At 43.1% G+C, this 24,141-nt stretch overlaps 1 protein-coding gene across 4 annotated transcripts in view; it reads left to right on the top strand.

The window, feature by feature from the left end:
• The window catches only part of szt2 (SZT2 subunit of KICSTOR complex), a 109,835-nt gene that overhangs the window by 16,391 nt on the left and 69,303 nt on the right, over positions 1–24,141 (top strand). For 3 of the 4 annotated variants that reach the window (XM_064989282.1, XM_064989285.1, XM_064989281.1), the window contains exons 9-35: positions 3,925–4,095; positions 4,726–4,957; positions 5,518–5,647; positions 5,906–6,051; positions 6,314–6,466; positions 6,694–6,808; positions 7,126–7,331; positions 7,517–7,753; positions 7,904–7,982; positions 8,243–8,331; positions 8,611–8,779; positions 13,546–13,768; positions 13,986–14,186; positions 14,425–14,522; positions 14,797–14,935; positions 15,393–15,686; positions 15,871–16,078; positions 16,633–16,680; positions 18,118–18,245; positions 20,646–20,904; positions 21,317–21,491; positions 21,609–21,707; positions 21,865–21,937; positions 22,129–22,449; positions 23,111–23,249; positions 23,583–23,699; positions 23,946–24,015. In XM_064989282.1, the coding sequence (XP_064845354.1) occupies positions 3,925–4,095; positions 4,726–4,957; positions 5,518–5,647; positions 5,906–6,051; positions 6,314–6,466; positions 6,694–6,808; positions 7,126–7,331; positions 7,517–7,753; positions 7,904–7,982; positions 8,243–8,331; positions 8,611–8,779; positions 13,546–13,768; positions 13,986–14,186; positions 14,425–14,522; positions 14,797–14,935; positions 15,393–15,686; positions 15,871–16,078; positions 16,633–16,680; positions 18,118–18,245; positions 20,646–20,904; positions 21,317–21,491; positions 21,609–21,707; positions 21,865–21,937; positions 22,129–22,449; positions 23,111–23,249; positions 23,583–23,699; positions 23,946–24,015 (4,319 nt within the window). The remainder of the gene's footprint in view (positions 1–3,924; positions 4,096–4,725; positions 4,958–5,517; positions 5,648–5,905; positions 6,052–6,313; positions 6,467–6,693; positions 6,809–7,125; positions 7,332–7,516; positions 7,754–7,903; positions 7,983–8,242; positions 8,332–8,610; positions 8,780–13,545; positions 13,769–13,985; positions 14,187–14,424; positions 14,523–14,796; positions 14,936–15,392; positions 15,687–15,870; positions 16,079–16,632; positions 16,681–18,117; positions 18,246–20,645; positions 20,905–21,316; positions 21,492–21,608; positions 21,708–21,864; positions 21,938–22,128; positions 22,450–23,110; positions 23,250–23,582; positions 23,700–23,945; positions 24,016–24,141) is intronic. The other variant, XM_064989284.1, reaches the window with a different exon arrangement.

Here is a 24,141-nt window from a genome sequence, read left to right as displayed (position 1 = left end):
TTATCCCCTGTAGCAGAGGTAACCCTGGGTCTTCCTTTCCTGTGGTGGTCCTCATGAGAGCCAGTTTCATCATTGTGCTTGATGGTTTTTGAGACTGCACCTGAAGAAATCTTCAAAGTTCTTGAAGTTTTCCAGATTGACTGGCCTTGTTTTAATGTAATGATGGACTGTCACTTCTCTTTGCTTATGTGAGCTGCTGTTGCCATAATATGGACTTGGTTATTTACCAAATAGGGCTATCTTCTGTATACCACCAGTTCCTTGTCACAACACAACTGATTGACTCAAACTCATTAAGAAGCTAGTTGAGAGAATTCCAAGAGGGTGCAAAGCTGTCGTCAAGGCAAAGGCTGGCTACTTTGAAGAATCTAAAATCTCAAATATATTTTGATTTGTTTAATAAGTCCTCAACTGGCAGCTTAATTAAATAGTACCGACAAACACCAGTCTCAACTCCAACAGGGAAGAGGCGACTCCAGGATGCTGTTAATGAAGCTGCCATTTGAGGACTTGTGAAGTGTCTGTTTCTCAAACTAGACACTCTAATGTACTTGTCCTCTTGGTCAGTTGTGCATCGGGGCCTCCCACTCCTCTTTATATTCTGGTTCGAGCCAGTTTGCGCTGTTCTGTGAAGGGAGTAGTACACAGCGTTTTACGAGATCTTCAGTTTCTTGGCAATTTCTCGCATGGAATAGCCTTAATTTCTCGGAACAAGAATGGACAGGCGAGTTTCAGATGAAAGGTCTTTGTTTCTTGCCATTTTGAGCCTGTAATCGAACCCACAAATGCTGATGCTCCAGATACTCAACTAGTCTAAAGAAGGCCAGTTTTATTGCTTCTTTAATCAGAACAACAGTTTTCAGCTGTGCTAACAGCGAGTAGCAGCAGTGTACAAAACAAATGGGAGGGGGGGTCAATGTAATATTCCGGTGGCCATTTGATTAATTGCTCATAAGACTTGGCGCTCTGGTATCGCTTTCCATGCGGTAGCAGAGAAAACAGTCTATGACTTGGGTGACTGGAGTCTCTGACAGTTTTATGGGCTTTCCACTGACACAGCCTATTATATACGTCCTGGATGGCAGGAAGCTTGACCCCAGTGATGTACTGGGCCATGCGCACTACCCTCTGTAGCGCCTTACGGTCAGATGCCGAGCAGTTGCCATACCAGGCAGTGATGCAACCGGTCATGATGGTGCAGCTGTAGAACTTTTTGAGCATCTGGGGACCCATGCCAAATGTTTTCAGTTTCCTGAGGCGGAAAAGGTGTTGTCGTGCTCTCTTCACGACTGTCTTGGTGTGTTTGGACCATGATAATTCGTTGGTGATGTGGGTACCAAGGAACTTGAAACTCTCGACCTGCTCCACTACAGCCCCATTGATGTTAATGGGGGCCTATCCGGCTCGCTTTTTCCTGTAGTCCACGATCAGCTCCTTTGTCTTGCTCACATTGAAGGAGAGGTTGTTGTCCTGGCACCACAATTTCAGTTCTCTGACCTTCTCCCTATTCAGACCCTTTACTCAGTACTTTGTTGAAGCACCTTTGGCTGAGACTTCAGCCTCAGGTCTTCTTGGGTATGACACTGCAAGCTTTGCACACCTGTATTTGGGGAGTTTCTCCCATTCTTCTCTGCAGATCCTCTCAACCTCTGTCAGGTTGGATGGGGAGCGTCACTGCAAAGCTATTTTCAGGTCTCTCCAGAGATGTTTGATCGGGATCCCTGCCGCTGAAAACCATCCTCACAGCATGATGCTGCTACCACCATGCTTCGACGTAGGGATGTTGCCAGGTTTCCCCCAGACGTGATGCTTGGTATTCAGGCCAAAGAGTTCAATCTTGGTTTCATCAGACCATAGAATGTTGTTTCTTCTTTTTGTCAGTGATGCACTGGGCCGTCCTCACCACCCTCTGTAGGGCCTTCCGGTCACGTACAGTGCAGTTGCCATACCAGATGGTGATGCATCCAGTCAGGTGCTCTCAATGATGCAGCAGTAAATGTTCCTGAGGATCTGAGGGGCCATGCCAAGTCATTTCATCCTCCTGAGGGAGAAGAGGCATTGCCAGGCCTTCTTCACAACAGCTCTGGTGTGAGAGGACCACACTAAGTCCTCGGTGATGTGGACACTGAGGAACTTGATCCTCTCTACCGTGCTCATTGATGTGACTGGGGGTGTGCACCCCCCCTGTTTCCTGTAGCCCACGATCAGCTTCTTGGTCTTGCGGAGGGATAGTTTGTTGTCCTGGTACCACACTGCCAGTTATCTGACCTGCAGGTTGTCTTATCACCGTTGGTGATCAGGCCTTCCACCGTTGTGTCATTAGCAAACTTGATGATGGTGTCATGCGGTATGCAAATTAGAGTAGGTCTGGGATGATGAGGGTGATGTGTGCCATGACCAGCCTTTCAGAGTACTTCATGATTACAGATGTTAGTGCTGCGGGGCGGCAGTCATTGTAGCCTAAAGCATGAAAGGCACAGAGAATCTTAACTGCCGATAGTCTTCCTATCGGTGCTTATCACAGTAGGAGGCTGTTCCTTCTCTAGTTAGAACAAAGGGATACCTGCTGCTTGCCGACCCGGTGGTGACAAACCTACCGTTTCTACTTGTAAAATTGCAATGATCGTCAGTGGCCAACAACTTGGAGCCAATCGGAGAGCACGTTTGTGGGGGAGCCAACAGGAGTGTAGGCAATGGGATGGTAGCTAGCTAAGTGCACAGATGCAATGCACACAACACTAAATACTTCTTCCAAGCTAGCTAACCACTGTAGCTAGTATTGACATTATAATTAAAGGTGCAATATGCAGACTTTGTCTACCTTTTTTTCTAATCCGTAATGGACTGTGTCCCCTTCCACATGCGTAAACCATCGGTTCCTATTTTGTCCTTTTGCCTGTTTGACGGCTCTGTGCCGGTCGTAGCGGGACATCTTGTACGTGTTAGTGTCCTCATCCATAGCCTCGGGGTTGGCTGCGATAGCCCTGTGTGCAGTATCTCTCTGCTTTAGTGTATACCTCAGTGTTAGTCTAGGGCTTTTGATTGGGGAAGCAGCGAAACTTCACTGTGGGGACAATGTCAGCGACGCATTTCCTGATGAAGCTCCATACAGGTGCAAGATGCCCGAGATGTGACGTGCAAGACAATATATCATGATGTGAAAGACTATACTCTATTTGAACTTTACAAATCAAAACTGTACAGTTTTAGCAGTTAGGCTGTATCAATATGTTGAAAATAAAGTTGTCTTTTTGCTGCTGTGTCCCCGATCCCATCAGAGTGCAATTTTGGCCGAAACAAGTTGGTTTTAAACATCGTGCTCTTGATTGTACTCGTTAGTGCTCTCTGTGACAGCCCAAACACAGTGGCTTTTAAGCAAGGCTCTTGTCATTTCCAAACACCCTGTCATTATCTGTGAATCGTGTTGGAGACACCCACAGTGATGGCTGCTCACTGAATAGAAGTCCGCTTTCATCGTGAGAGGTTTAGCATAAAGAGATGCGAATGAAAGTACAATGTTTAATGGCTGGGTCTGACTTCACTGAGGCATAATGAAATGGGTTGTCTTTTTTTTTCTTCTCTGCTGCTTTTTAGAGTATTTCCTTCCCAATATATCTCTTTACGTTTGAGAGTATTCCCACCGGTAAATGATTTTACTGGACGAGAGTTTGTCACAGTGGAGATGTCAACAAGAGGAAGTGAAAATGCATGATGTTGACAATCGTACTTTCATTTCATATACGTTTTTTATTTTGACATCCCTTCACTGCTTCTAAAAGAAAGCATTGAGGTAGAGCAATGACCCAGGGATGCCAGGCAGTTCAGCAGACAAGATTTTGGTTAAAAGGCAGACTAATTGCCTAATTATACGCTGTTGTAAACGTTGAACATCTTTGTTGGCATGTTCCAAATTCTGTTTTCCAGTGTCTCAGCACAAGCTGTTCAACGAACACCTGGTGTCAGCCAGTGGGAACCCTGCGCTGGTGATGAGGAGGAAGAAGCACACAGAGAAGGAAGTGCACGCCCACCTGGTCAGTGTGGTGTCGGTCAGACTGAGAGAGGGATACACCATCAGGGAGATCAACCTCACTAAAGGTACCGGCTCACACCAGCCTCGAGCCTAACCTCGTCCCCGGCTAAATTGCTAACACAGATAGAGCCTGGAAACACGTTGCAACAAAGTGGCAATGGAAGGGGTGTGGGTTCAAATTGAGATGTGAGAGAAAGAGAGCCTACTACATCTCTGTTAGATGAGACTTGCAGAAAATCACAAAAAATAATGAAATGTTCTATCACAGCGACCATATTTATTTTTGGAATGCTCACTTGATTCTGATTCATTCAGATCCAGTTGCACTGCTCACACTTTGAAAGTCCACGATGCAGAGAGGAGGTTCTAAGGGTTGTGCTAGGTGGTGATTGGCTGAGAGATCAGCCAATTTGTCCGCTCCTGCCATAGACTTCCATTCAAGTCCTGTGTTTAGGCACTCGGAAACCAGACGTCTCGACAGAGAGAGAGAGCAGGATGGTGGGATTAGCCTCAAGCCTAACATTTTAAAGTGACTTTCTACTATCCACAGAAGACCCACGATATCAAACATCTGTTTTACTGCAAGTGCATCCACAAGGCCAATTTTCTTCCTCTTTTCCAGACTGTATACAGTATTAAATAAACCAAACTACACGTTTCACATGTTTCAATTTGTGTTTTGGTCCCTCCCGTAGGTGGCACCCAGCTGGAGGTGAAGCTGGTGTTGCTGTGGAAACACAACATGCGTATAGAGTACCTGGCAGTTGCCCAGTGGCCCCTGGATCCTGCCAAGAGGACCACCTGGGTAGAGGTCACCATGGAGGGAAGCTACGACATCCTCCATGATATCAGCTGTACCATGAGGAAACCCATCACCTCAACTTACCGCACCTCCGTCATCAGGCGATTCTGGAACACACTGCAGAGGTGACCTTTGACTCACCTGTATCTACCTGGCTAGGGACACTGCTAGGGGAACACTGATACAGCTCATTGTCAAGGATACTATTCGTTTTACTCCTATAATGGGTAATCATAGGACCTACTTTAAAATTGTTTTAAAGCAATTCTACACATTTTGCCATGTCTCTTATGCCGTATTCTTATTCTATCTGAGTGACTCAAACATATAAAATCAATGGGGTCCCCATACCAATTTTTATGTTAGATTCTCTCTGTCTAGTTTTCATTTTGGTGATTGTTAGTTCTCAAAGATGATCTTATTTATACATATATATACTGTAGCTACATTATCAATTGTATATACATTGTCTCTGGTTTTATTCATTTAAGTTTACACTGAAAACAGTTTATTGTACTGGAAATTATTTAAAAATTATAATAATAATAATAATAATAATAATTTGGAGTGGCGTCAGTAAATATAGGGGAAACACTGAATTGAATTCGAAGTACAAGATTTTGAAAGTGTATACTGTGCATTTCTCCTGGTGAGACACGTGTTATTATGCTATTTGTCTTCACAGTATAAACCAAACAGATCAAATGCTGGTCCACCTGCAGTCCTTTAACTCTCTCCCAGAGAACTACACAATCCCTGAGAGCACCAAGAACGGAGTTCCTCTCTTCTACATCCCACCTGGATCCACCACGCCTGTATGTACTTTATCTGCTCTGGTTACTCCTTTACACTTACCAACACTGATTTTTCAAATTCATTATTACATTGAACGATATTCACAAAGCTGATCTGTAGTTGTATTCATGATGGTCTAGACAAAACTGATCTTATAATCACGAAGGCAAAACTGATCCTATATATTCTACTGTTCTGAGAGACACTATGAATATGGGCCATTGGTCCTATTGACCTAAGGACAGATAGTCACAGTGTTCCTCTGCTGTTTCCTTCAGGTTCTCTCCCTCCAGCACAGCGGCTCCAAGGACTCCTCCCAGTCCCAGTTTGCCTTCTACTGGAAGCCCATCCTGTCCATGGACGCCAACTTCTGGCAGAGATGGCTTCACATGCACCGCATTGCTATCATCCTGGAGCACGACATGTGAGAGATGGTTTATAGATACGACACCAACTTCTGGTGTCAATTTCTTAAATTGCAATGTTGTCAATTCATGTTGATTTCATTTCTCCTTTCAGATGTAATGTAAAGTGATGCATCACTGAGAGCAGTGTTGATAGTCCTCTCCCAGTCATTTAGTATAATTAGTCAAATCTAAGTAGAATCTACAAGTGTGCAGGTTTCATTTTAAAAGTTTTTTTCCCAGTCATTGTAATGGTGATCTCCTGTCTTCTCTTCTCTGCAGGCCTGTGCCCAAGCACCTCCACACTGCTGGTAGTAACGGGCGTTTCAGCACCATCCAGTGTCGTATCTCCCACTCAGCCCTCACCTCTTTACTGAGGGACTGGAGCAGCTTTGTACTGGTGGAGGGATACTCGTATGTCAAGCTCATATACAGGTAGAGGCAGAGCGACTCATGGGAAATGTTGTTCACATTGTGGAGTGAGATAGAACTGTATTAAAATAATGTTTGTTTTTTCTTTCAAATACTTAAGCTGTTATTCAATCAACCAATGGAATAGTCTCAAAATATACTAAAACACATACTATTTTAACCCAGGTCTGGATTGAGCTACAGTAAATGACTGGAGTAAGGTTTCAATGAATGACCTGTTCTATCCTCAGTGCCTCTGACCAGCCCCCCAACTCATTCTACCTGGTGCGTCTGATCTCCAAGGCTCCCTGCATGGTGCTGAGGCTGGGCTTCCCTATCGGCACCCTGGCCCACACCAGGAACAAGGTATGGGACATGGTCCGCACCGAAAACACATATTTTGAATCTCGAGCTGTGCCTATTTCTCCTCACTAAATGGATCTAGCAAGCAGAAAGAAGTCAGTCGCTCGGTAAAACATCACCTTTTTTCCCCTCAGAATGTTGCAACCCTCTGTTGGTGTGACCTTTTTGTTGTCGTTTATGTAAATGTTGATTCTTAACTCATTGCTGAAGATGCAAAAACAAAAAATCCTGAAAAAGGCAAGTGAACTAAACTGAACTGTTTGTGAGGGAACCAACACATCCTATTCTTCAGCTTAACCTTTTCTCTGTCCCACTTCCAGATAGTGGATGAGCTGCGGGAGCAGATCCTGAGGCTTCGCTTCCCTCACCGCGTCCAGAACAAGGAGGCTACGCCCAAGACCAAGAGGAAGATTCTGGGGCACGCATCCCCCTCCAAGTCTCCTCCTCTCCCTGCTCCCAAACCTGCGCTGTCTGACCGGCCATGTGTGGTGGTCCTCAACAAACCTCTGGAGAAACTACTCATCAGGTCAGTGGAATGTTGTCAGATTTGTGCCTTGGGCATGACCGTTCTTTTCAGCTACGTGGCTTATTACTGTAGATTACAATTATTGAGGTCATAGCACAAAGTATCAGACCTAAGGTTGGATTATGAAGACATTTTACCCAATTATAAACATGAATACTCTAATGGTGTCCAATCTCCTGCTGTAGGTACGAGAAGCTCCCGTCAGACTTCCGGACCCCGTTTATTCTGAACATGGAGAACTTCACCCAGCCCACTAACATGACCGTGCCCCTTAGCATGGCAGCCAATCGGACGGCCTCGTCCACGCTGGCGTCGCTGTCACGCTACTTCCTCCATCAGCGCTGGGTGTGGACGGTGCAGAGCGGCCTGGGTACGACCGTACCGCTGCAAGCTGTGGTTCATATACTGTCCATGCTGTCTGAGTGAGTCCCACTGGCATGTCTAATGGTACCTGTCTCGTGCACTATGTATGTAATATTTGTGAAGACTCTCCTTACGAATATAAATAAAGTCATTATCATATCAGAGAGTTCTGACTTGTTGCCTGAAAATGTTTTTGGATGTTTCCTAAGGATTCGACTCTCTGAGGGCTTTCATTTTGCTGCCAGTGGAGAGGGCATAGTCAACATGGTGACTGAACTGCCAATGAAGGTGAGAGTAGCATGCTGGGACAGCAAATATTTACTAAACCCATATGAACTCCATAGAAAAACCCTCTCACTACTCCTTTGAGTACTAATGTAGCGTTGTCTACATTAACACTGAAAGGAAGATTAGGCTACACAATACACACATACATATGTTCTAATCTGGACATATTGAGGCCAGACAGTTTATTCCTGTATAGTGTTTGCAATTGAATTCCTCTAAAAATCCCATTGTAATGATGACTTGTGATGGTGTGCTCGTAGGGTATGCCAGAGGCGGTGGACAGAGAAAGTCACACCTGTATCGTCCAGTATATCCTGTTTCCACCTCACTCCACCTCTACCAAGGACAGGTGAGACTGAATTCCATTAAATATTTGGCCATTATTTCTATTGCTTTAGTCCACCAGTTCCACAAATTCTACACATTCTCCAACCGTATCTTCAAATATTAATATTAAATCTTCAAATTATTTTATTTAGAATAACAGTTACGTTTCTAAGAACTTAACACATTTTTTTTTTTACCCTTTGAACACTTTGGTATATTTTGCTGTTTATTTAGTCAGAAATGGTGCTATTGCTGAATAAGTATCTGTCCTGACCCCTTGTCTTCCATCATGGGTCTCCAGTTTCTCCACAGACGATGACAACGACACAGAGGTGGAGGCCATTGATGTGGACACAGAGCTCAACCTGGTGACAGAGTGTTGGGTAGAGCCTCAGAGTGGGACAGTATGGAGCCCTAGAGACCAACATAGACACTTCCAGGAGCTCACCTACCAGGAGATTCCACAGGCGGTCAGTATCAATCGCTTAATCGATTAATCAAATTCATCTTCTTACATTCTCAGCTGTTGTCAAATGTACTGTAGCTATTCAGTAGTACAATCACTGATAATTCCAATTCACCAATTTGTATAGTATTACAATACTGATAGAGATGAGATGAAGTTGAAGCGTGTGTACATATGCAGCCAGAGGATGGACTAAGACTGGATGGACTAAGTCTGGTTCCTCTCTCTTCATTTGATTGGTTTGTAATAGTGAGTTTACTTTAATAACTGGCCTATGGAAGCACTTCTCTTAGTGAGAAGTGTATTACATGTTTGCGTGAGCTACATACGCTACCTTTTATATTCTTGATCCTAATGATATAGGCCTAAGTGTAAAACGGACGAGGTGATAGAGTAACTGCCCTGGAGTAAAAACCAAATGTGTGTGGGTGGAGAGCGGGTTGGTTTTACAGGTTTACTCGTTCTAGATTGTCAGTACTGCATGTCTTCTTTGCTGTCGTGCCATGGCTGTGTCAGAGTCGATTGTAAGTTAAACTTATGTATCCCTTCATGGGTAGTGTGATGCGTAAGACACATTTTTACAGACAGTCATTAGCGGCTGTTAAATTGAAAGTTATTTTTTTCTTTCTTCCTTCTTGTTGGAATATAACAGGATATAATAAGGAGTACATGAAATGTGTCTCTCTGCCGATAGGCTGCGTGCATGTAATGGGCATAGAGAACTGGTCTTGTGATATTTCTAGGCATTTTTTTTTCTAACAACTGGATCCAATGAACTGAGCGGGCTGGGCTGACATGCTTATAGCCATTTCTATCACTTTCTTAATATGAGCATGCATCTATATTATTGTGCTCTTATTCTTTTGGAAAAAGTCAATGGGTCTGAATACTTTCTGAAGGCACTGTATATGGACCAAATAATGACGATCCACACTTCTTCGAAAATATATATAATAATTTATTGAGCCCACAAGTAACGAATGAATATGTTATTATGGTGAGAGTACAATATGATTTTAAGTACCTCAGTGGATCGTAAAGGAAATCACACTACAAACTATCACCCTCATGCTCTTAAAGAGATCACAAATATCATGGATGCATTAGAACTAGTTGATATATGGAGGCTGACCTAGTGAGATATACATGGAGGCTTAATCAAGCTAGCTGACTTGACTACTTCCTGGTCTCATTCTTGCTGGCATCAAACGTTTAAAAAGTATTAATAGGAGACAGAATGCGATTGAACCTTCATCTAATTGGCCTCCACATAACTCTTACAGAATTTCCACGTGGATATTGGCAATTTTCTCAAAGCCTACTGGATGACAATTTGTTCTTAACTAAGAGAATTCATTATTTACTTTTTTTTGCACAACATGGGTACAGCAGATCCCCTTATCCAGTCCATTTAAAAAAAAACTGGAGGCCTCTTACACTTCAATGTTGTGATGCAAAAATCCTGGCGAAATGCATAGCACATAGAATAAAAAAAGTTTTTTTTACCAGATATTGTTCATCCTGATCAGACAGTTTTTTTTTACAAGGATGATTTATTGGAGATAATATACAACAATTACTTGAAACAGTGGAACATTATGAAACGTCAAAGATACCAGGCCTGGTCTTCATAGCAGATTTTGAAAAGGCGTTTGATAAAGTACGACTAGAATTTATATATAAATGCCTTGACTACTTTAATTTTGTTGAATCTTTTATACAGTGGGTTATGGTTATGTAAGCAACCCCAGGTGCAAAATAGTAAATAATGGTTACTTCTCAGAAAGTATTGAGCTTTTAACAGGAGTATGACAAGGCTGTACATTGTCTCCCCATTTATTTATTATGGCCATTGAAATGCTAGCTATTAAAATGAGATCCAACAAGAACATCAAGGGGTTAGAAATCCAGGGGATAAAAACAAGTGTCAACAGTAATCTGATTTCTCTAGTTTTTACCCTGTTGCGCTAGCGGAACCCCTCGCCAACAGCCAATGAAATTGATATGCGCCAAATACAAATCAACTGAAATCTCATAAATCAAATTTCTCAAAATTTCAAGTATTAGGCACCATTTTAAAGATAATAGTCTCGTTAATCCAGCCACAGTGTCTGATTTCAAAAATGCTTTACAGCGAAAGCTCCACATACGATTATGCTAGGTCACCACCAATCCAGCCATTTTTCCAGCCAAAGAGAGGAGTCACAAAAAGCACAAATAGAGATAAAATGAAACACTAACCTTTGATCTTCATCAGATGACATTCATAGGACTTCATGTTACACAATACATGTATGTTTTGTTTGGTAAAGTTCATATTTATATCCAAAAAACGTATTTTACATTGGCATGTTACTTTCAGTAGTTCCAAAACATGCAGTAATATTGCAGAGAGCCACATGAATTCACAGAAATACTCATAATAATTGTTGATGAAAATACAACTATTATACATGGAGCTTTAGATACACTTCTCCTTAATGCACCGCTGTGTCAGATTTCAAAAAAACTTTTACGGAAAAAGCATAATCTGAGAACAGCGCTCAGAGCCCAAACCAGCCAGAGAAATATTCTCCATGTTGGGTAGTCAACATTATTCATAAATAGCATTCTAAATATTCACTTACCTTTGATGATCTTCATCAGAATGCACTCACAGGAATCGCAGTTCCACAATAAATGCTTGTTTTGTTCAATAATGTCCATCATTTATGTCCATTTATGTCCAATAACTTCTTTTGTTAGGGTGGTTGGTAAACAAATCCAAAAGTGTGATCTGGTCCATTTGGACAAAATGTTCAAAAAGTTATATTACAGGTTGAAGAAACTTGTCAAACTAAGTATAGAATCAATCTTTAGTATGTTTTTATCATAAAAGTTCAATAATGTTCCAACTGGAGAATTCCATTGTCTGTAGAAAAGCAATGGAACGCAGGTTGCTTTCATGTGAAAGCGCGTGACTGAGAACGAGGCTATAGGCAGACCCCTTAGTTAAACAGCTCCCATCTGGCCCCCCTTCACATGAGCAGCCTGAAACAACGTTCTAAAGACGGTTGACATCTAGTGGAAGCCTTAGGAATTGCAAAATATCCCATATCCCACTGTGTATTCGATAGGGGTGAGTTCAAGAGTTCACTACAAACCTCAGATTTCCCACTTCCTGTTTGGATTTTTTTCTCAGGTTTTTGCCTGCCTTATGAGTTCTGTTATACTCACAGACATCATTCAAACAGTTCTAGAAACTTCAGAGTGTTTTCTATCCAATACTACTAATAATATGCATATATTAGCGTCTGTGACTCAGTAGTAGGCAGTTCACTCTGGGCATGCTATTCATCCAAAAGTGAAAATGCTGACCCCTATCCCAAACAACTTAAGTCCGCAATCTGCATCCCTGCACAGTCATATTGAAGATCTTGATCCCTTTTCTAACTTCGCTGGACTAAAACCTAAGTATGACAAGTGTAACATATTATGTATTGGATTGTTAAAACACAATGTTAATACTACCTTGTAGTTTACTAATAAAATGGGTGGATGGTGAAGTAGACATATTTAATTACTTTGTATTTACATCTCAAAACTTACCACAAACTTACCACAAACAATTCAAAAGAAAGTTTGTAAAAATAGATTAGATACTGCAACCATTGAGAGGGAAATACTTGTATATTATTGAAAAATCACATTGATTTAACTCTTTGGTCCTATCAAAGTTTACTTACTAATGGTGCTGCCTACTCTAGACGACTCTTTCTTTAAATCATATGGCTAAAAATGTAACTTTATTTGGAATGCGAAGACAGGCACATTTAATTTTGTCTACAGTGGGGAGAACAAGTATTTGATACACTGCCGATTTTGCAGGTTTTCCTACTTACAACGCATGTAGAGGTCTGTCATTTTTATCATAGGTACACTTCAACTGTGAGAGACGGAATCTAAAACAAAAATCTAGAAAATCACATTGTATGATTTTTAAGTAATTCATTTGAATAATATACCAGTTTCATTTGAGGACAAAAATGTTGACAGCTGAGCCATACAGGTTGCAAAATAAATAGGAAGATATTTTCAATGTACAGATTCCATGGCACATGGTACAGTATATGAATGGATACAAAAAAAACAACACTTGATTCAACACATTTCAATTGACATTTTTTTCCTAAATTATTGCCACCAACAAAATGTTATATACAGTATATGGGGCACACAACAATCTCAACTCTGTAGATTTTGCCTGCAAAGATACAGAATCACTAGATCATTTATTCTGATATTGCCCCTATCTAGCTTGTTTCTGGTCACAAGTTGAGGAATTGTTAAAACAAATCTCAACATTAACTTAAAATGAACCTTACAAATAGCAGTGTTGGGCGATTTGGAAAGCCATAGTCAATGAATCAGCAATATAATACTACTTGTAGGAAAGATTTTCATCTTTTGCTCACAATCTGTGGATGAAATGCGATTAGGAAGGTAAACCATTAATGTAAACATCACAGCACAATTGAAAAATCTATGGCACATGGAAACCAAATGAGGGTGGTCTATGGTGATAAGTGGGATGGGCTGAGGGGCGGGATTAAAGAGCTTATGTTCAGTAATGTATTATTGTTATGTGATTGAACTATTATATACAGCAATCTGTGTAAAATATGTAGCAGAAAATCTGTAAAAACGGTGTGTTCTCTGAAGAGAGGGAGGGTGGTGGATGGGCTAATGTTATTATTTTTTGAAACGATAGTGAATTTACGTTATCCACAGATCTTCCCCCGGGATCTGACCTGTATGTCCACCATTATGACGTTTGAGTACCTTAGCCAGCTGTGCCAGAACAAGGAGCAGGTGTACCCTCCCATTGGGACCGCTGCAGGAGAACCCCCTGCCTCTGAGGACTGCATCCACACTGTTCCCTTCCAGTTTGACCTCATCGAGCTGCTGCCCAAGTGCCAACAGATAGAAATATTCTTCCTCACTCTCAGCAGAGGTGAATTTATCATGTTATTATGTCCTCAAGTATCTTATTGTTATCAAACATGAATTTATACATTTTTGCTAAAATCAACGATTCCCTGCGACTGTTAGTCCAACACCTTAGCCATTACCCCAAAAAGTCCAAACCTCTTGACATGGTCACTAGGTGTTGTTGCTGCAATATGAAGACGGTGGATGAATTAATGAATGCTTATTTGTGTGTATTGCAGTGGAGAACGAGGAGGTGTCCCAGAGCACCCCCTATATTCCCAACGAGCTCCTGCTGAGCCTGTTCCACAGCAGCTTGCAACAGGAACTCAGTGACCGGGAGATCCCATTGGCTGACCAGGACAACGTCACCTTCATGCATCACATCCTAGACAGGGAACGAGACGGACATGTTGCACCCTTCTCTCTACCGGTCATCAGAGGTAGGCTTTGTGAATGTGTGCCTCTGCTAAGCATCTGCTTGCTCTTTGGGGTCTAGGCTGGGTGAATGTAAAGCACTTTGTGACAACTGTTGATGTTGGCTTTATGAATACATGTTGACTGACTGAAAAGAACAGAATCCTGCTAATGATTGTATTCATTAGGTAACAACATCCTATACTCCTGCACACATTTGTTCATTTTTTTTTGCCTTGCCATGTGGTTACTTTCCCTTGACAGAAGAGTGCCTGAAACCTCCAGAGAGACAGGACACAATGATGTCCTTCCACACTACAGGGAGCAGTAAGGAGGTGACAGGATCAACTAGTACCCTTCAGGTAAACCTTTTAACCAGTCTGCATTCTCTCTTCAGGGAAATAAATCCAGAAGGTTCCTCCTTGGCATTGATATTGGTTTTATGCAGTTTAAAAACAATGGAAAACCAGCAGTGGGCCCGAAGTTCCGTTTTGGATGTCCAGACATGGTTTACACTACCCTTTTCTTCCTCTCATTGGAACTCTGTCCACCTTGGACAAAACATTATGTTAAGTTTATTTTGTAGCACTTGTCCTGTCTGTTATGCCCGGTGAGTTTGTCCCCTCTTTCTCTCAGAGTTTCAGCAATGCAGACCTGGTGGATGAGGAGCCAGTCCCAGTGGAGAGGGATGGGTCTACCCCTCAGTGGAAGTGTTACGCCAAGTACATCAACCCTCAGCAGATCCTACTGACCTTCCTCCCCGCCACCTTCACAGGTAGGCACCCCGCTACTGTTCCCTGTGCTCTGTTGTAGTTGTGTGATGTGAGTGTACGAATAGGACAGAGCTACAGATCTTTTCTACTCATTATTCAAGTGGGGGCTCCACTCTAGTTATAGGTATCCTATGTATTGGGCTAGCCACCAGCCTGGCATCGTGCTATTTTTAACTGATTGTAATCGACATGCTTATCATCATAAAGTGGTACAGCAACAGTGCTGTGTGTTCGTAGATGTTGGTAACCCCCCCCCCCCCAAATGTCTAATAATTAACCAGCACTTGACCTACCCACCCCCCCAACCTTCCTGCTCGGATTCCACTGATAGCTACGTTTATTGAGAAGAAATATTGTTCTATGCCTGTGACATGTGGTTGTAGCACCGAGCTATCTTAAAACGAATGCAAGTCCCTCTGCGAAATGTTTGAGTTCAACATTGTTGTGTTTTCTCTGCAGATGTCCAGATGTTGATGTCGTCTGGGCTGGAGACCGAGCCCCAGGATAACGGAGATGATGACGACACCCTGACTACCGGCAACAAATCACAGGCTGATTCTCACTCTGGCTCCACCAATGGGCTGAATGGTCGGTTGAGTAGCGGGTTGAGGTCCCCCATGCTCTCCCCTGGTGGTGGTGGTCCTGTGGGACCCAGGTCACCCCTGCTCTCCCCTGAATCTGGGAGCTCCACGGTGGAGCAGGACAACTGGGAGAGCCCTTTCTCTGAGCCTGAAAATGGCAACAAAGTTGCAGGTAAGTACTGTAGGATTATTGCATCATTAGTCCTTTGCTACCAACATACTGTGCCTTCTCACTCACCCAACCCTCTCTCTTTCTCTCCCTATTTCTCTCTGCAGTAACATAATGTTGCTGTTGTGAAAAGGAAGAGATGGGGCTCCCTGAGCAAATTGGAAATTACTCTCTCTCTCTCTCTCAGGTGTGGAGGAGAGGGACGGGGTGCAGTTCGCTGAGCCCCAGAAGAGAGACTTCCACATCACGTTCAGTCGACAGGCGTCCCAGCAGAGCTCAGGGGATCTGTCCCGTCCGCGCTGCCCTGTATATGTCTACAACTGTTCCCTGGACTCTCTGAAGGATCAGCTACTCAATCCCCACTCGAACAGGCAGCCAAGGGACATCTTCTTCAGGTACCCAGTAACACACACACACACACACACACACACACACACACACACACACACACACACACACACACACACACACACACACACACACACACACACACACACACACTGGGGCTACTGATGGGGAGCACATCTGGGTTCAAATAGGATTTATTTACTTTCAAATACTTTAGCTGCACCTGATTGAGGATGGATCGTTCCCGATGCAATGTTATCACTTGAATATTCTCAGAAGTGGAAAATCCAGCCATCTGGGACTGAGGAGTATTGAGGAGGAAATCATTTCAATTTGAACCCAGGTCTTGGGAGGGGAATACAGCAGATCCAAGGCTCCATGTATTCAGCACTTTACTTTTCATCAGTTTAATCACCTTACCACCCATCATATGTGACTGACTCTTGAAACACTCTCAGTCAGAAGTCCTACCATGCCATACCCGATTTATACCCTTCATAAGTCTACCCTTCACTCAACATTGGCTGCCAGCAAGCTCATTGTTGTCCCATGTTAACGTTGTGCACCTCTGATTGTTTCCCTGTACGACGTTGATAAATAGACCTCAAGACGCTGACTCCTGGGAGATGCATCAGCAGATGAAGTTCAGGTAGCACAGCACAGCTAGCTTACTGCTGCTTCCATCATCCTGCCGCGCACCTCGCCCCATTCTCCTCTTCCTCCTCCCCTCCGTCCCTTCCTGGTGTAGAGCTGTGGTGAGCTCAATCTCAGTGAATCTTTCCTCAATTTCTTGCGTCTTATCTCCTTGCGTCCTTCTCAAAAGACAGCGGAGAAGAAGGTCTGAAGGAAGGGACCTTGGACCTTCTCCTCCAATACGGTTGAGGAGGTGAGGAGAAGGGATGCAAGGGATCATGGAAAGATGAATTGATGGGTTTAGGAGGGACTTAGGCCTGGCCATATTCTCATAGCTCCTCCTTTTTCATACCAGGGAGAGGTACTCTCTAAGTGGGTGAGGCTGAGGCCATCGCTCCCACACTCACTCCAGGCCTGTGTTGCTATTGGGAGGTTGGTATCTGCCTCCAGATAAGACTGTTGCCTCTAGATATTTTGACTTTATATTAATTTACATGACTGAAGGCTTGACTTCACAAAACAAGCCACTTATGTTTGTTGGAGCTCAAACTTCTTGTAGGAGGCTGTCTCTCTCTGTCTGCAGTCAGATACTAATGGGTGGAACTGTCCAAAATCAACATGTCTGATGTGTTAACTGACAATATCTAACTTATTGCATGTTCACAGAAAATCTAATTTGGTTCATGCAGTTGCAGTACTTTTTTTACAAGCTTCTCTGGGGGTTGTGGTGACTTTTTACAGACCCTACTTGATGACATGGGTGTGGTGCTTTGGAAATCTCTCCTCTAAGCCTGTGATTAAACAATTCATGTTTTTTTTAAGAGTAAAGTTCCTTTGTATTCTTTTTCCTTTTCACCTGCAAGTTCCAAGTCAAATATGGGAATTACACACTTGTGTATCATGGTACAGGACTGGCCATGTGTTGATCTCCAGATTAACATAAGACACATAGTATTGACATATCGGATACATTTTCGGAGTGATTATTCCCCCCTACCACCCCTTGTTTAAAGCACGCTTCGGAGCTCTGTTGTTCAGTGACCGCTCAAGCTAATAGACTTTTAACAGCATCCTCCTCAATGCATAATGCAACATTACATGGAGCTGGACAGTGTGTTTCTTCTCTAACGGAGATTAAATGTCATCAGAGATTTGTGTGTTATTGTGGCGTGAGATTAGAGACTGTGCGTTTGCAAAGGAGACATGCGGCATGTTAATTGGGGGGTGAGATGAGATTGTGTGTTTTCAAGGGGGTGTGTAAAATAACCGTGTTATATATCTGATGATGAAGCTCTGCTCCCTCCTTTTCTATGGCTTGTATGTTTCTCCCACAGATCTACTATTGGGCTTCCTGATTCTGCACTTGCTCCTCTTCTTCTCTAATGGTGTTTGGGGTGTTTGTGTGTGTGTGTCTGGTGTGTGTGTGTGTGTGTCTGTCCTCTTCCTCCTGCAGGTCTCTATCTCAGGAACGCAGCAGCACCTCCTCCTGGACAGACCTGATGTCGCAGCCTCATAAACACAAGGAGCTGGCCAACTACTGCAGCCTGCTACAGGAGCACTACCACCAGTGTTACGTCACAGGTAATACACTGCTGACAGACGTGAACATTTACGGTAAAGGCCTGTCAAGGTGACCTGTCCAGTCTGACTGTTTAATCTGTCTGTGTAGCTTGCATTTGACCACTGCGACAGCCAGACGTCATAAAACACCCCTTAAATAAACTGACTCGCAAATGACTGACGCAGAGAGGAGCCCAATGGTAATGTACCCTGCTTTATGGCACTAAAGGGACAAGGGATGGGCTACTGGTGCTGGGGAAAGCAGATGGGAGAAGAAGTTTATTATTGACCAGAGTATCGGCTAGTAGCTGATTCTCTTCCTATTCCTTATATAGTTCACTACTTTTAATCTGGGCATTGCACCCTATTTAGTGCACTACTGTTGAACAGAGTAATTTAGGCCTTTGACTCGCCATACACACACACACACACACACACGTGCCTGAAGATAGCGCCTCCAATACTACAGAAGCAAGCACAGGGCAAAGCTGTCAACTGCATCATCCTAGTGACGGAGAAATCTATTAGAGTGTTTTAAGCTGTCATCTCAGGATTTGTTTTATGCTCCTTTGCAGCATCTGTAAACCTCAATCGACTAGACAACGCACGCACACTCACACACACTAGACACAACTCTGCTTAGGCAAAATATCCGCTTCTCTCTGACAAGCCTGATGGATTTAAATTGGTCTGGCATGCCAATTTAAATATAAATATATTCACACCATGGCAGCATCTTTTCTCTCCCTGCTCACTGAGTCAAGAGGTTAACACAAAATGTATACCCTATGGTACTGAAAAAAAGCATAATTTAAAAGCTGTTTTCTCAAGATGAATTTGATATGAACAACATCCAGATAAAAGTATTGACCTTTTTTTAGGGTATATTACAGCGCTTCAGAAAGTCTTACTTTTGTTGTGATACAGTGTGAAAATTGATAAAAAAAACAAAAAAACATTCTCACCCATCTACACACAATACCCATAATGACAAAGTGAAAAAAATGCTTTTAGAGTTGTTTGCAAATTTATTGAAAATTAAACGCAGAAATATCTCATTTGCAAGTATTCACACCCCTGAGTCACTACATGTTATAATCAGCTTTGGCAGTGATTACAGCTGAGTCTTTCTGGGTAAGTCTCTAAGAGCTTTGCACACCTGGATTGTACAATATTTGCACATTATTATTTAGAAAAATTTCAAGCTCTCTCAAGTTGGTTGTCGATTGTTGCAAGACATTTTCAAGTCCTGCCATTATATTTTCAAGTACATTTAAGTCCAAACTGTAACTTGGCCACTCAGGAACAATCAAAACGTCCTTGTCCTTGCCGATGACAAGCATACCCATAACATATGAGTATTTTCCTCAAACATAATGCTTTGTATTCAGGACATAAAGTGAATTTCTTTGCCAAATCTTTTTCAGTTTTACTTTAGTGCTTTATTGCAAACAGGGTATATTTTTATTCTGTACAGGCTTCCTTCTTTTCACTTTGTCATTTAGGTTCGTATTGTGGAGTAACTACAATGTTGATCCATCCTATCACAGCAATTAAACTCTGTAGCTGTTTTAAGTCCCCATTGGCATGGTGAAATCCCTGAGGGGTTTTCTTTCCCTCCGGCAGCTGAGTTAGGAAGGACGCCTGTATCTTTTTAGTGACTGGGTGTATTAATACACCACCCAAAGTGTAATTAATAACTTCACCATGCTCAAAGGGATATTCTATGTCTGCTTCTTTGAGGCATTGTGGTTGAAACAACTGTTTTTGAAATTCACTGCTCGACTGAGGGACCTTACAGATAATCGTTTGTGTAGTGTACAGAGATGTGGTAGTCATTAAACAATCATGTACATTTTTATGTGACTTGTTAAGCTAATTGTTACTCCTGAACTTATTTAGGCTTGCCATAACAGAGGTTTTATACTTATTGACTCAAGACATTTCAGCATTGTTTGTTTGTTTAAACATTTCTAAAAACATTATTCCACTTTGTCGTTATCGGGTATTGTAGGCCAGTGACAAAAAATCTCAATGTAATCCATTTTAAATTCAGGCTGTAACACAACAACGTTTTGAAAATGCTCATGGGGTGTGAGTGCTTTCTGAAGGCACTGTTTTTTTATGTGGATTTATGTGCTGACCTTGACTGGAACTTAACATGGAATAGTTGGACAGATTTGTATTTGAGAGTAAAGTGGAAGGTTTTTGACGATGTAGCTAAGATATTCCTTGCATCCTCTCTCCTCCCCTCATTTTCAGATGACATTGGAGAAGGTCCACTTTTACGTTCTCCTTTTAATGCAGTTGAGAAGGACGCGAGGAGATAAAGACTTGAGGAATCGTGGAAAGATGAATTAAGACAGAGCAGGCATGGATCTGAAGTGTGTACGTGTGCATGATAGTGTTCTCTCCCCCTAGGTGTGTACCGCAGCCTGCAGCAGTCCCACAGCATCAGTTCCCAGGACTTGCTGACAGCCATGGACTACTGTGAGGAGTCTCTCCAGGAGATAGACATCACTTCCTTCCTCCAGACGCTCTGTGGACACATCCGGGTGTTCCGGGAGCGCCATGGAGACCGAGGGGTCAGGGGTCACAGCATCACCCCCGCCACTTTCACCATCGGAGAGGCAGAGGAAGACGGGCCGGTCAAGAGAGGACCCATGGCCTCCTCATCCAGGTACTACTGAGACCTACAGAGCAGTTACCCATTTTTTTGTTGTTGATTTGAAGCACTCAGGGTGTCTTTGACTGGTGTGTTGGACTGGTGTGTTGTCTCTGGCTGGAGCAGCCTTTTACTTTTAATGATCAAATAAATAAAATCTAGAGTTTGCACTTTTAGCGACTGTCCCTGACAAACTAAATCAAGTGCAGCTGAAGTATATTACATATTTTCTATACGTATTTGACCCAGGTCGGCTACAGAATGACCCTCAGAATGTTATCTGACCTTGGTTCAGAACTTAATTTGCAAAGAGCGGTACATACAGTACATTTGTTTGGTTTGTTTTGGTACTTGTTTGGTTCAGACTATTGATTGACGGTGCTGAATGGTGCTCTATGAGTAAACATGACGACCTTGTGTCTGCAAGTATTGAGATGGAGGACGTGAGTGAGGCAGAGAACAGGGGGAAGGCCTCGGCCCCTAACTCCCCCCTCGGCCTGGACGAACCCCCCGGGACCATCAGGATACCAGAGTTCCCTCTGTCCCTCCTCCGCCTTCAGCAGAAGTGCGAGGTCTACCCTGACCTGCACAAAATCATACAGGTAAACAACTGAAGGATAGATAATGGTAGAATGGAAAGAAATGAGATGGATTATGTTACAATTTGATGCTCTTGTTAAAGAACCGTTTTAAAGCTAGCTAATGCCTGCATTCAACAGGACAAATTCATGGACATTGGTGCTCAGTTCTTCAAGACCGTGCCTTCCAATCCTCACTACTTCTACTACTGCCCACCATCATCTAAGAAGGAGATATGTGTATGTTATTTCCTATCCATTGTTCTCGGTTGGTATCCACCCCCAGGACACTGAAGAAGGCCAAGTTTCCAAAACATTGGTTCAGTATTAACTAACTGGGACTCTGAATAATATAGCGTTCTTTTGATGATTTTTATTTTTTTGTTCTCCTCCTAAGGACTCTGATAGGGAAGAGGAGAGACGACTTAGTGAAGAGGTTGTCTCCGAGGCTGAGCCTGCTACAGAGGACGGTGGGGATCCTTGTATTTTAGTTGCTTGGATTGCTTGGTGTAACCCCGCCTAAGATCTTCTAGATAATAGTACACCAGATACTCTATACTCATCCTGTGCACCACAGAGGACATGTAGTTAAGGATACGTCATAAATCCTGTGTACTATGTCATAATGCTGTGTACTATGTCATCCTAATGTGCACCTCAGAGAACATGTCGGGCTGTTGCATCATGATGGAGAGCGACACCGACCTGGAGGTGGAGTACCAGGAGAGGGCCGGGGGCCGGAGATCCCTAGGGGCAGACGGAGAGGGGGAAGCAGGGGGAGAGGGGGAGGATGAGTCCCTGTCTGACTCCAACACGGTGAACCAGGATGAGGACTCCTTCAGCATCCTAGAGGGAGACAGCCTGTTGGAGCCAGAGGGGCCTCAGCCTGAGATGCCTCCGCTGTTCGTCCACCTCACCTGCTCTGTTAACATGAAGAGCTGCCACGGATCCATGCCCATAACCACGCTACCCACCTGCCTGGGTGAGTACACGCGGTACCTGACAACTGTCGCAGAAGAGACACAAGCCAATAGACAGTGTGTGACTCAGACCTGGTGTTCTATCTCAAGGCCATCAGACTGTTAAATAGCCATCACTAACCGGCTACCACCCGGTTACTCAACCTTGCACCTTAGAGGCTGCTGCCTTATCTACATAGAAATGGAATCACTGGTCACTTTAATCATGTTTACATACTGCTTTACTCATTTCATATGTGTGTTTACTGTATTCTACAGTATTTTAGTCAATGCCATAGCTCATCCTAATATTTATACGTTTCTTAATTTCATTCTTTTACCTTTAGATTTGTGTTGTTGTGAATTGTTAGACACTACTGCACTGTTGGCACTAGGAACACAAGCATTTCGCTACACCCGCAATAACATCTGCTAAATATATGTATGTGACCAATAAAATGTTATTTGATAGCTTCACTTTATTGAGTTTGTCTGGCACAATGGAACCAGTGGACTAGTTCCAAAAGTGCTAAACTTTCCCATCTGGCACTCCAAGCAGGCTCACTCCTACAGTCAAAGTATTTGAAAGACAACGAATACTATTTGACCCCAGTTCTGCTGTGAATTTTCACAATGCTATTAAATGCCCTGCTGTTTGTGTTGACGTGTACTGTTTTGTTACAGGTGAGGTGATCACATGTCTGGAGAATGCAGAGGCCCTGCAGGCTCTTGATCTGAATGATCTCTCTGTCACACTGGACATCTTTGTCCTCACCTTACCCCTGGAGATCGAGGGCATGCAGTCTGACTTGAGGCACAACAGGTGAGAATTTTAGATCCTACTTGAGAAATATGTGGAACAAAATAAAATAACGATTTTAATAAATGCATCTGTTTGTTCTTGGATTCATTAGTGTTCATATGGTAAGGTGCCCTTTGGTAAACCAGGTTTGTAAAAACATTGAAAGAACTTGGAGCTTAAACTAGGATATCAGTCATTAGGATAGGCACTCTTACCAGATACATTGTCATTGGAATGATAATGTGCAAGAGCATAACCCTGTGCTGTATACTTTCGTCAAACTGCATTTCCACATACAGTAGGATCTTTCACTAGACAATGATCATGTTAACTAACGGGCTGCACTCTCTCCAGGTACACGTCAGAGAGCAGTGTGTCTCTGAACCGTTCTCCAGGTCAGCCCTCCTCCTACCGCTCTGATGAGGAGCTGATGGGCAACTTGGACAGCCTGAGAGGAGTAGGGGTGGACGGGTGAGTCATTAGGAAGGGAGGGGAAAAGAGTAGCCTGGTTCTAAGTCTGTTTGTGCTGTATAGCCGTTGTCTTTTGACTATACAGCACACACATCTGGGACCAGGCTAGAGGAGTAGCGGTTGACGGGTGAGTGGTCTGAAGGTTAGGGATACATCAGGCTAAGAAAGCATGTTGAGCAGGCCTTCGCTGCCTGCATGATCATTTCACGGAGGCTACAGTAGTTCACTACTTCTTTATTTCAACAGGGTTGGAGGAGACCCTTTGGCCAAACTCCCAATTCCCCACAAACTAGCAGTGTTAGCCACCATGGATGAGGTAAGTTCAGTCTTTATTTTTTAAAGTTATATTTAACCTTTATTTAACTAGGCAAGTCAGTTAATTAAGAACACATTCTTATTTACAATGACAGCCTACCAAAAGGCAAAAGGCCTCCTGCAGGGA

Source organism: Oncorhynchus masou, chromosome 15 (genome assembly GCF_036934945.1).
Source record: "Oncorhynchus masou masou isolate Uvic2021 chromosome 15, UVic_Omas_1.1, whole genome shotgun sequence".
In the NCBI taxonomy this organism is placed as follows: domain Eukaryota; kingdom Metazoa; phylum Chordata; class Actinopteri; order Salmoniformes; family Salmonidae; genus Oncorhynchus; species Oncorhynchus masou.
Note: the sequence above shows the minus strand (reverse complement) of the source record. Positions and strands in the feature narration are given on the sequence as shown.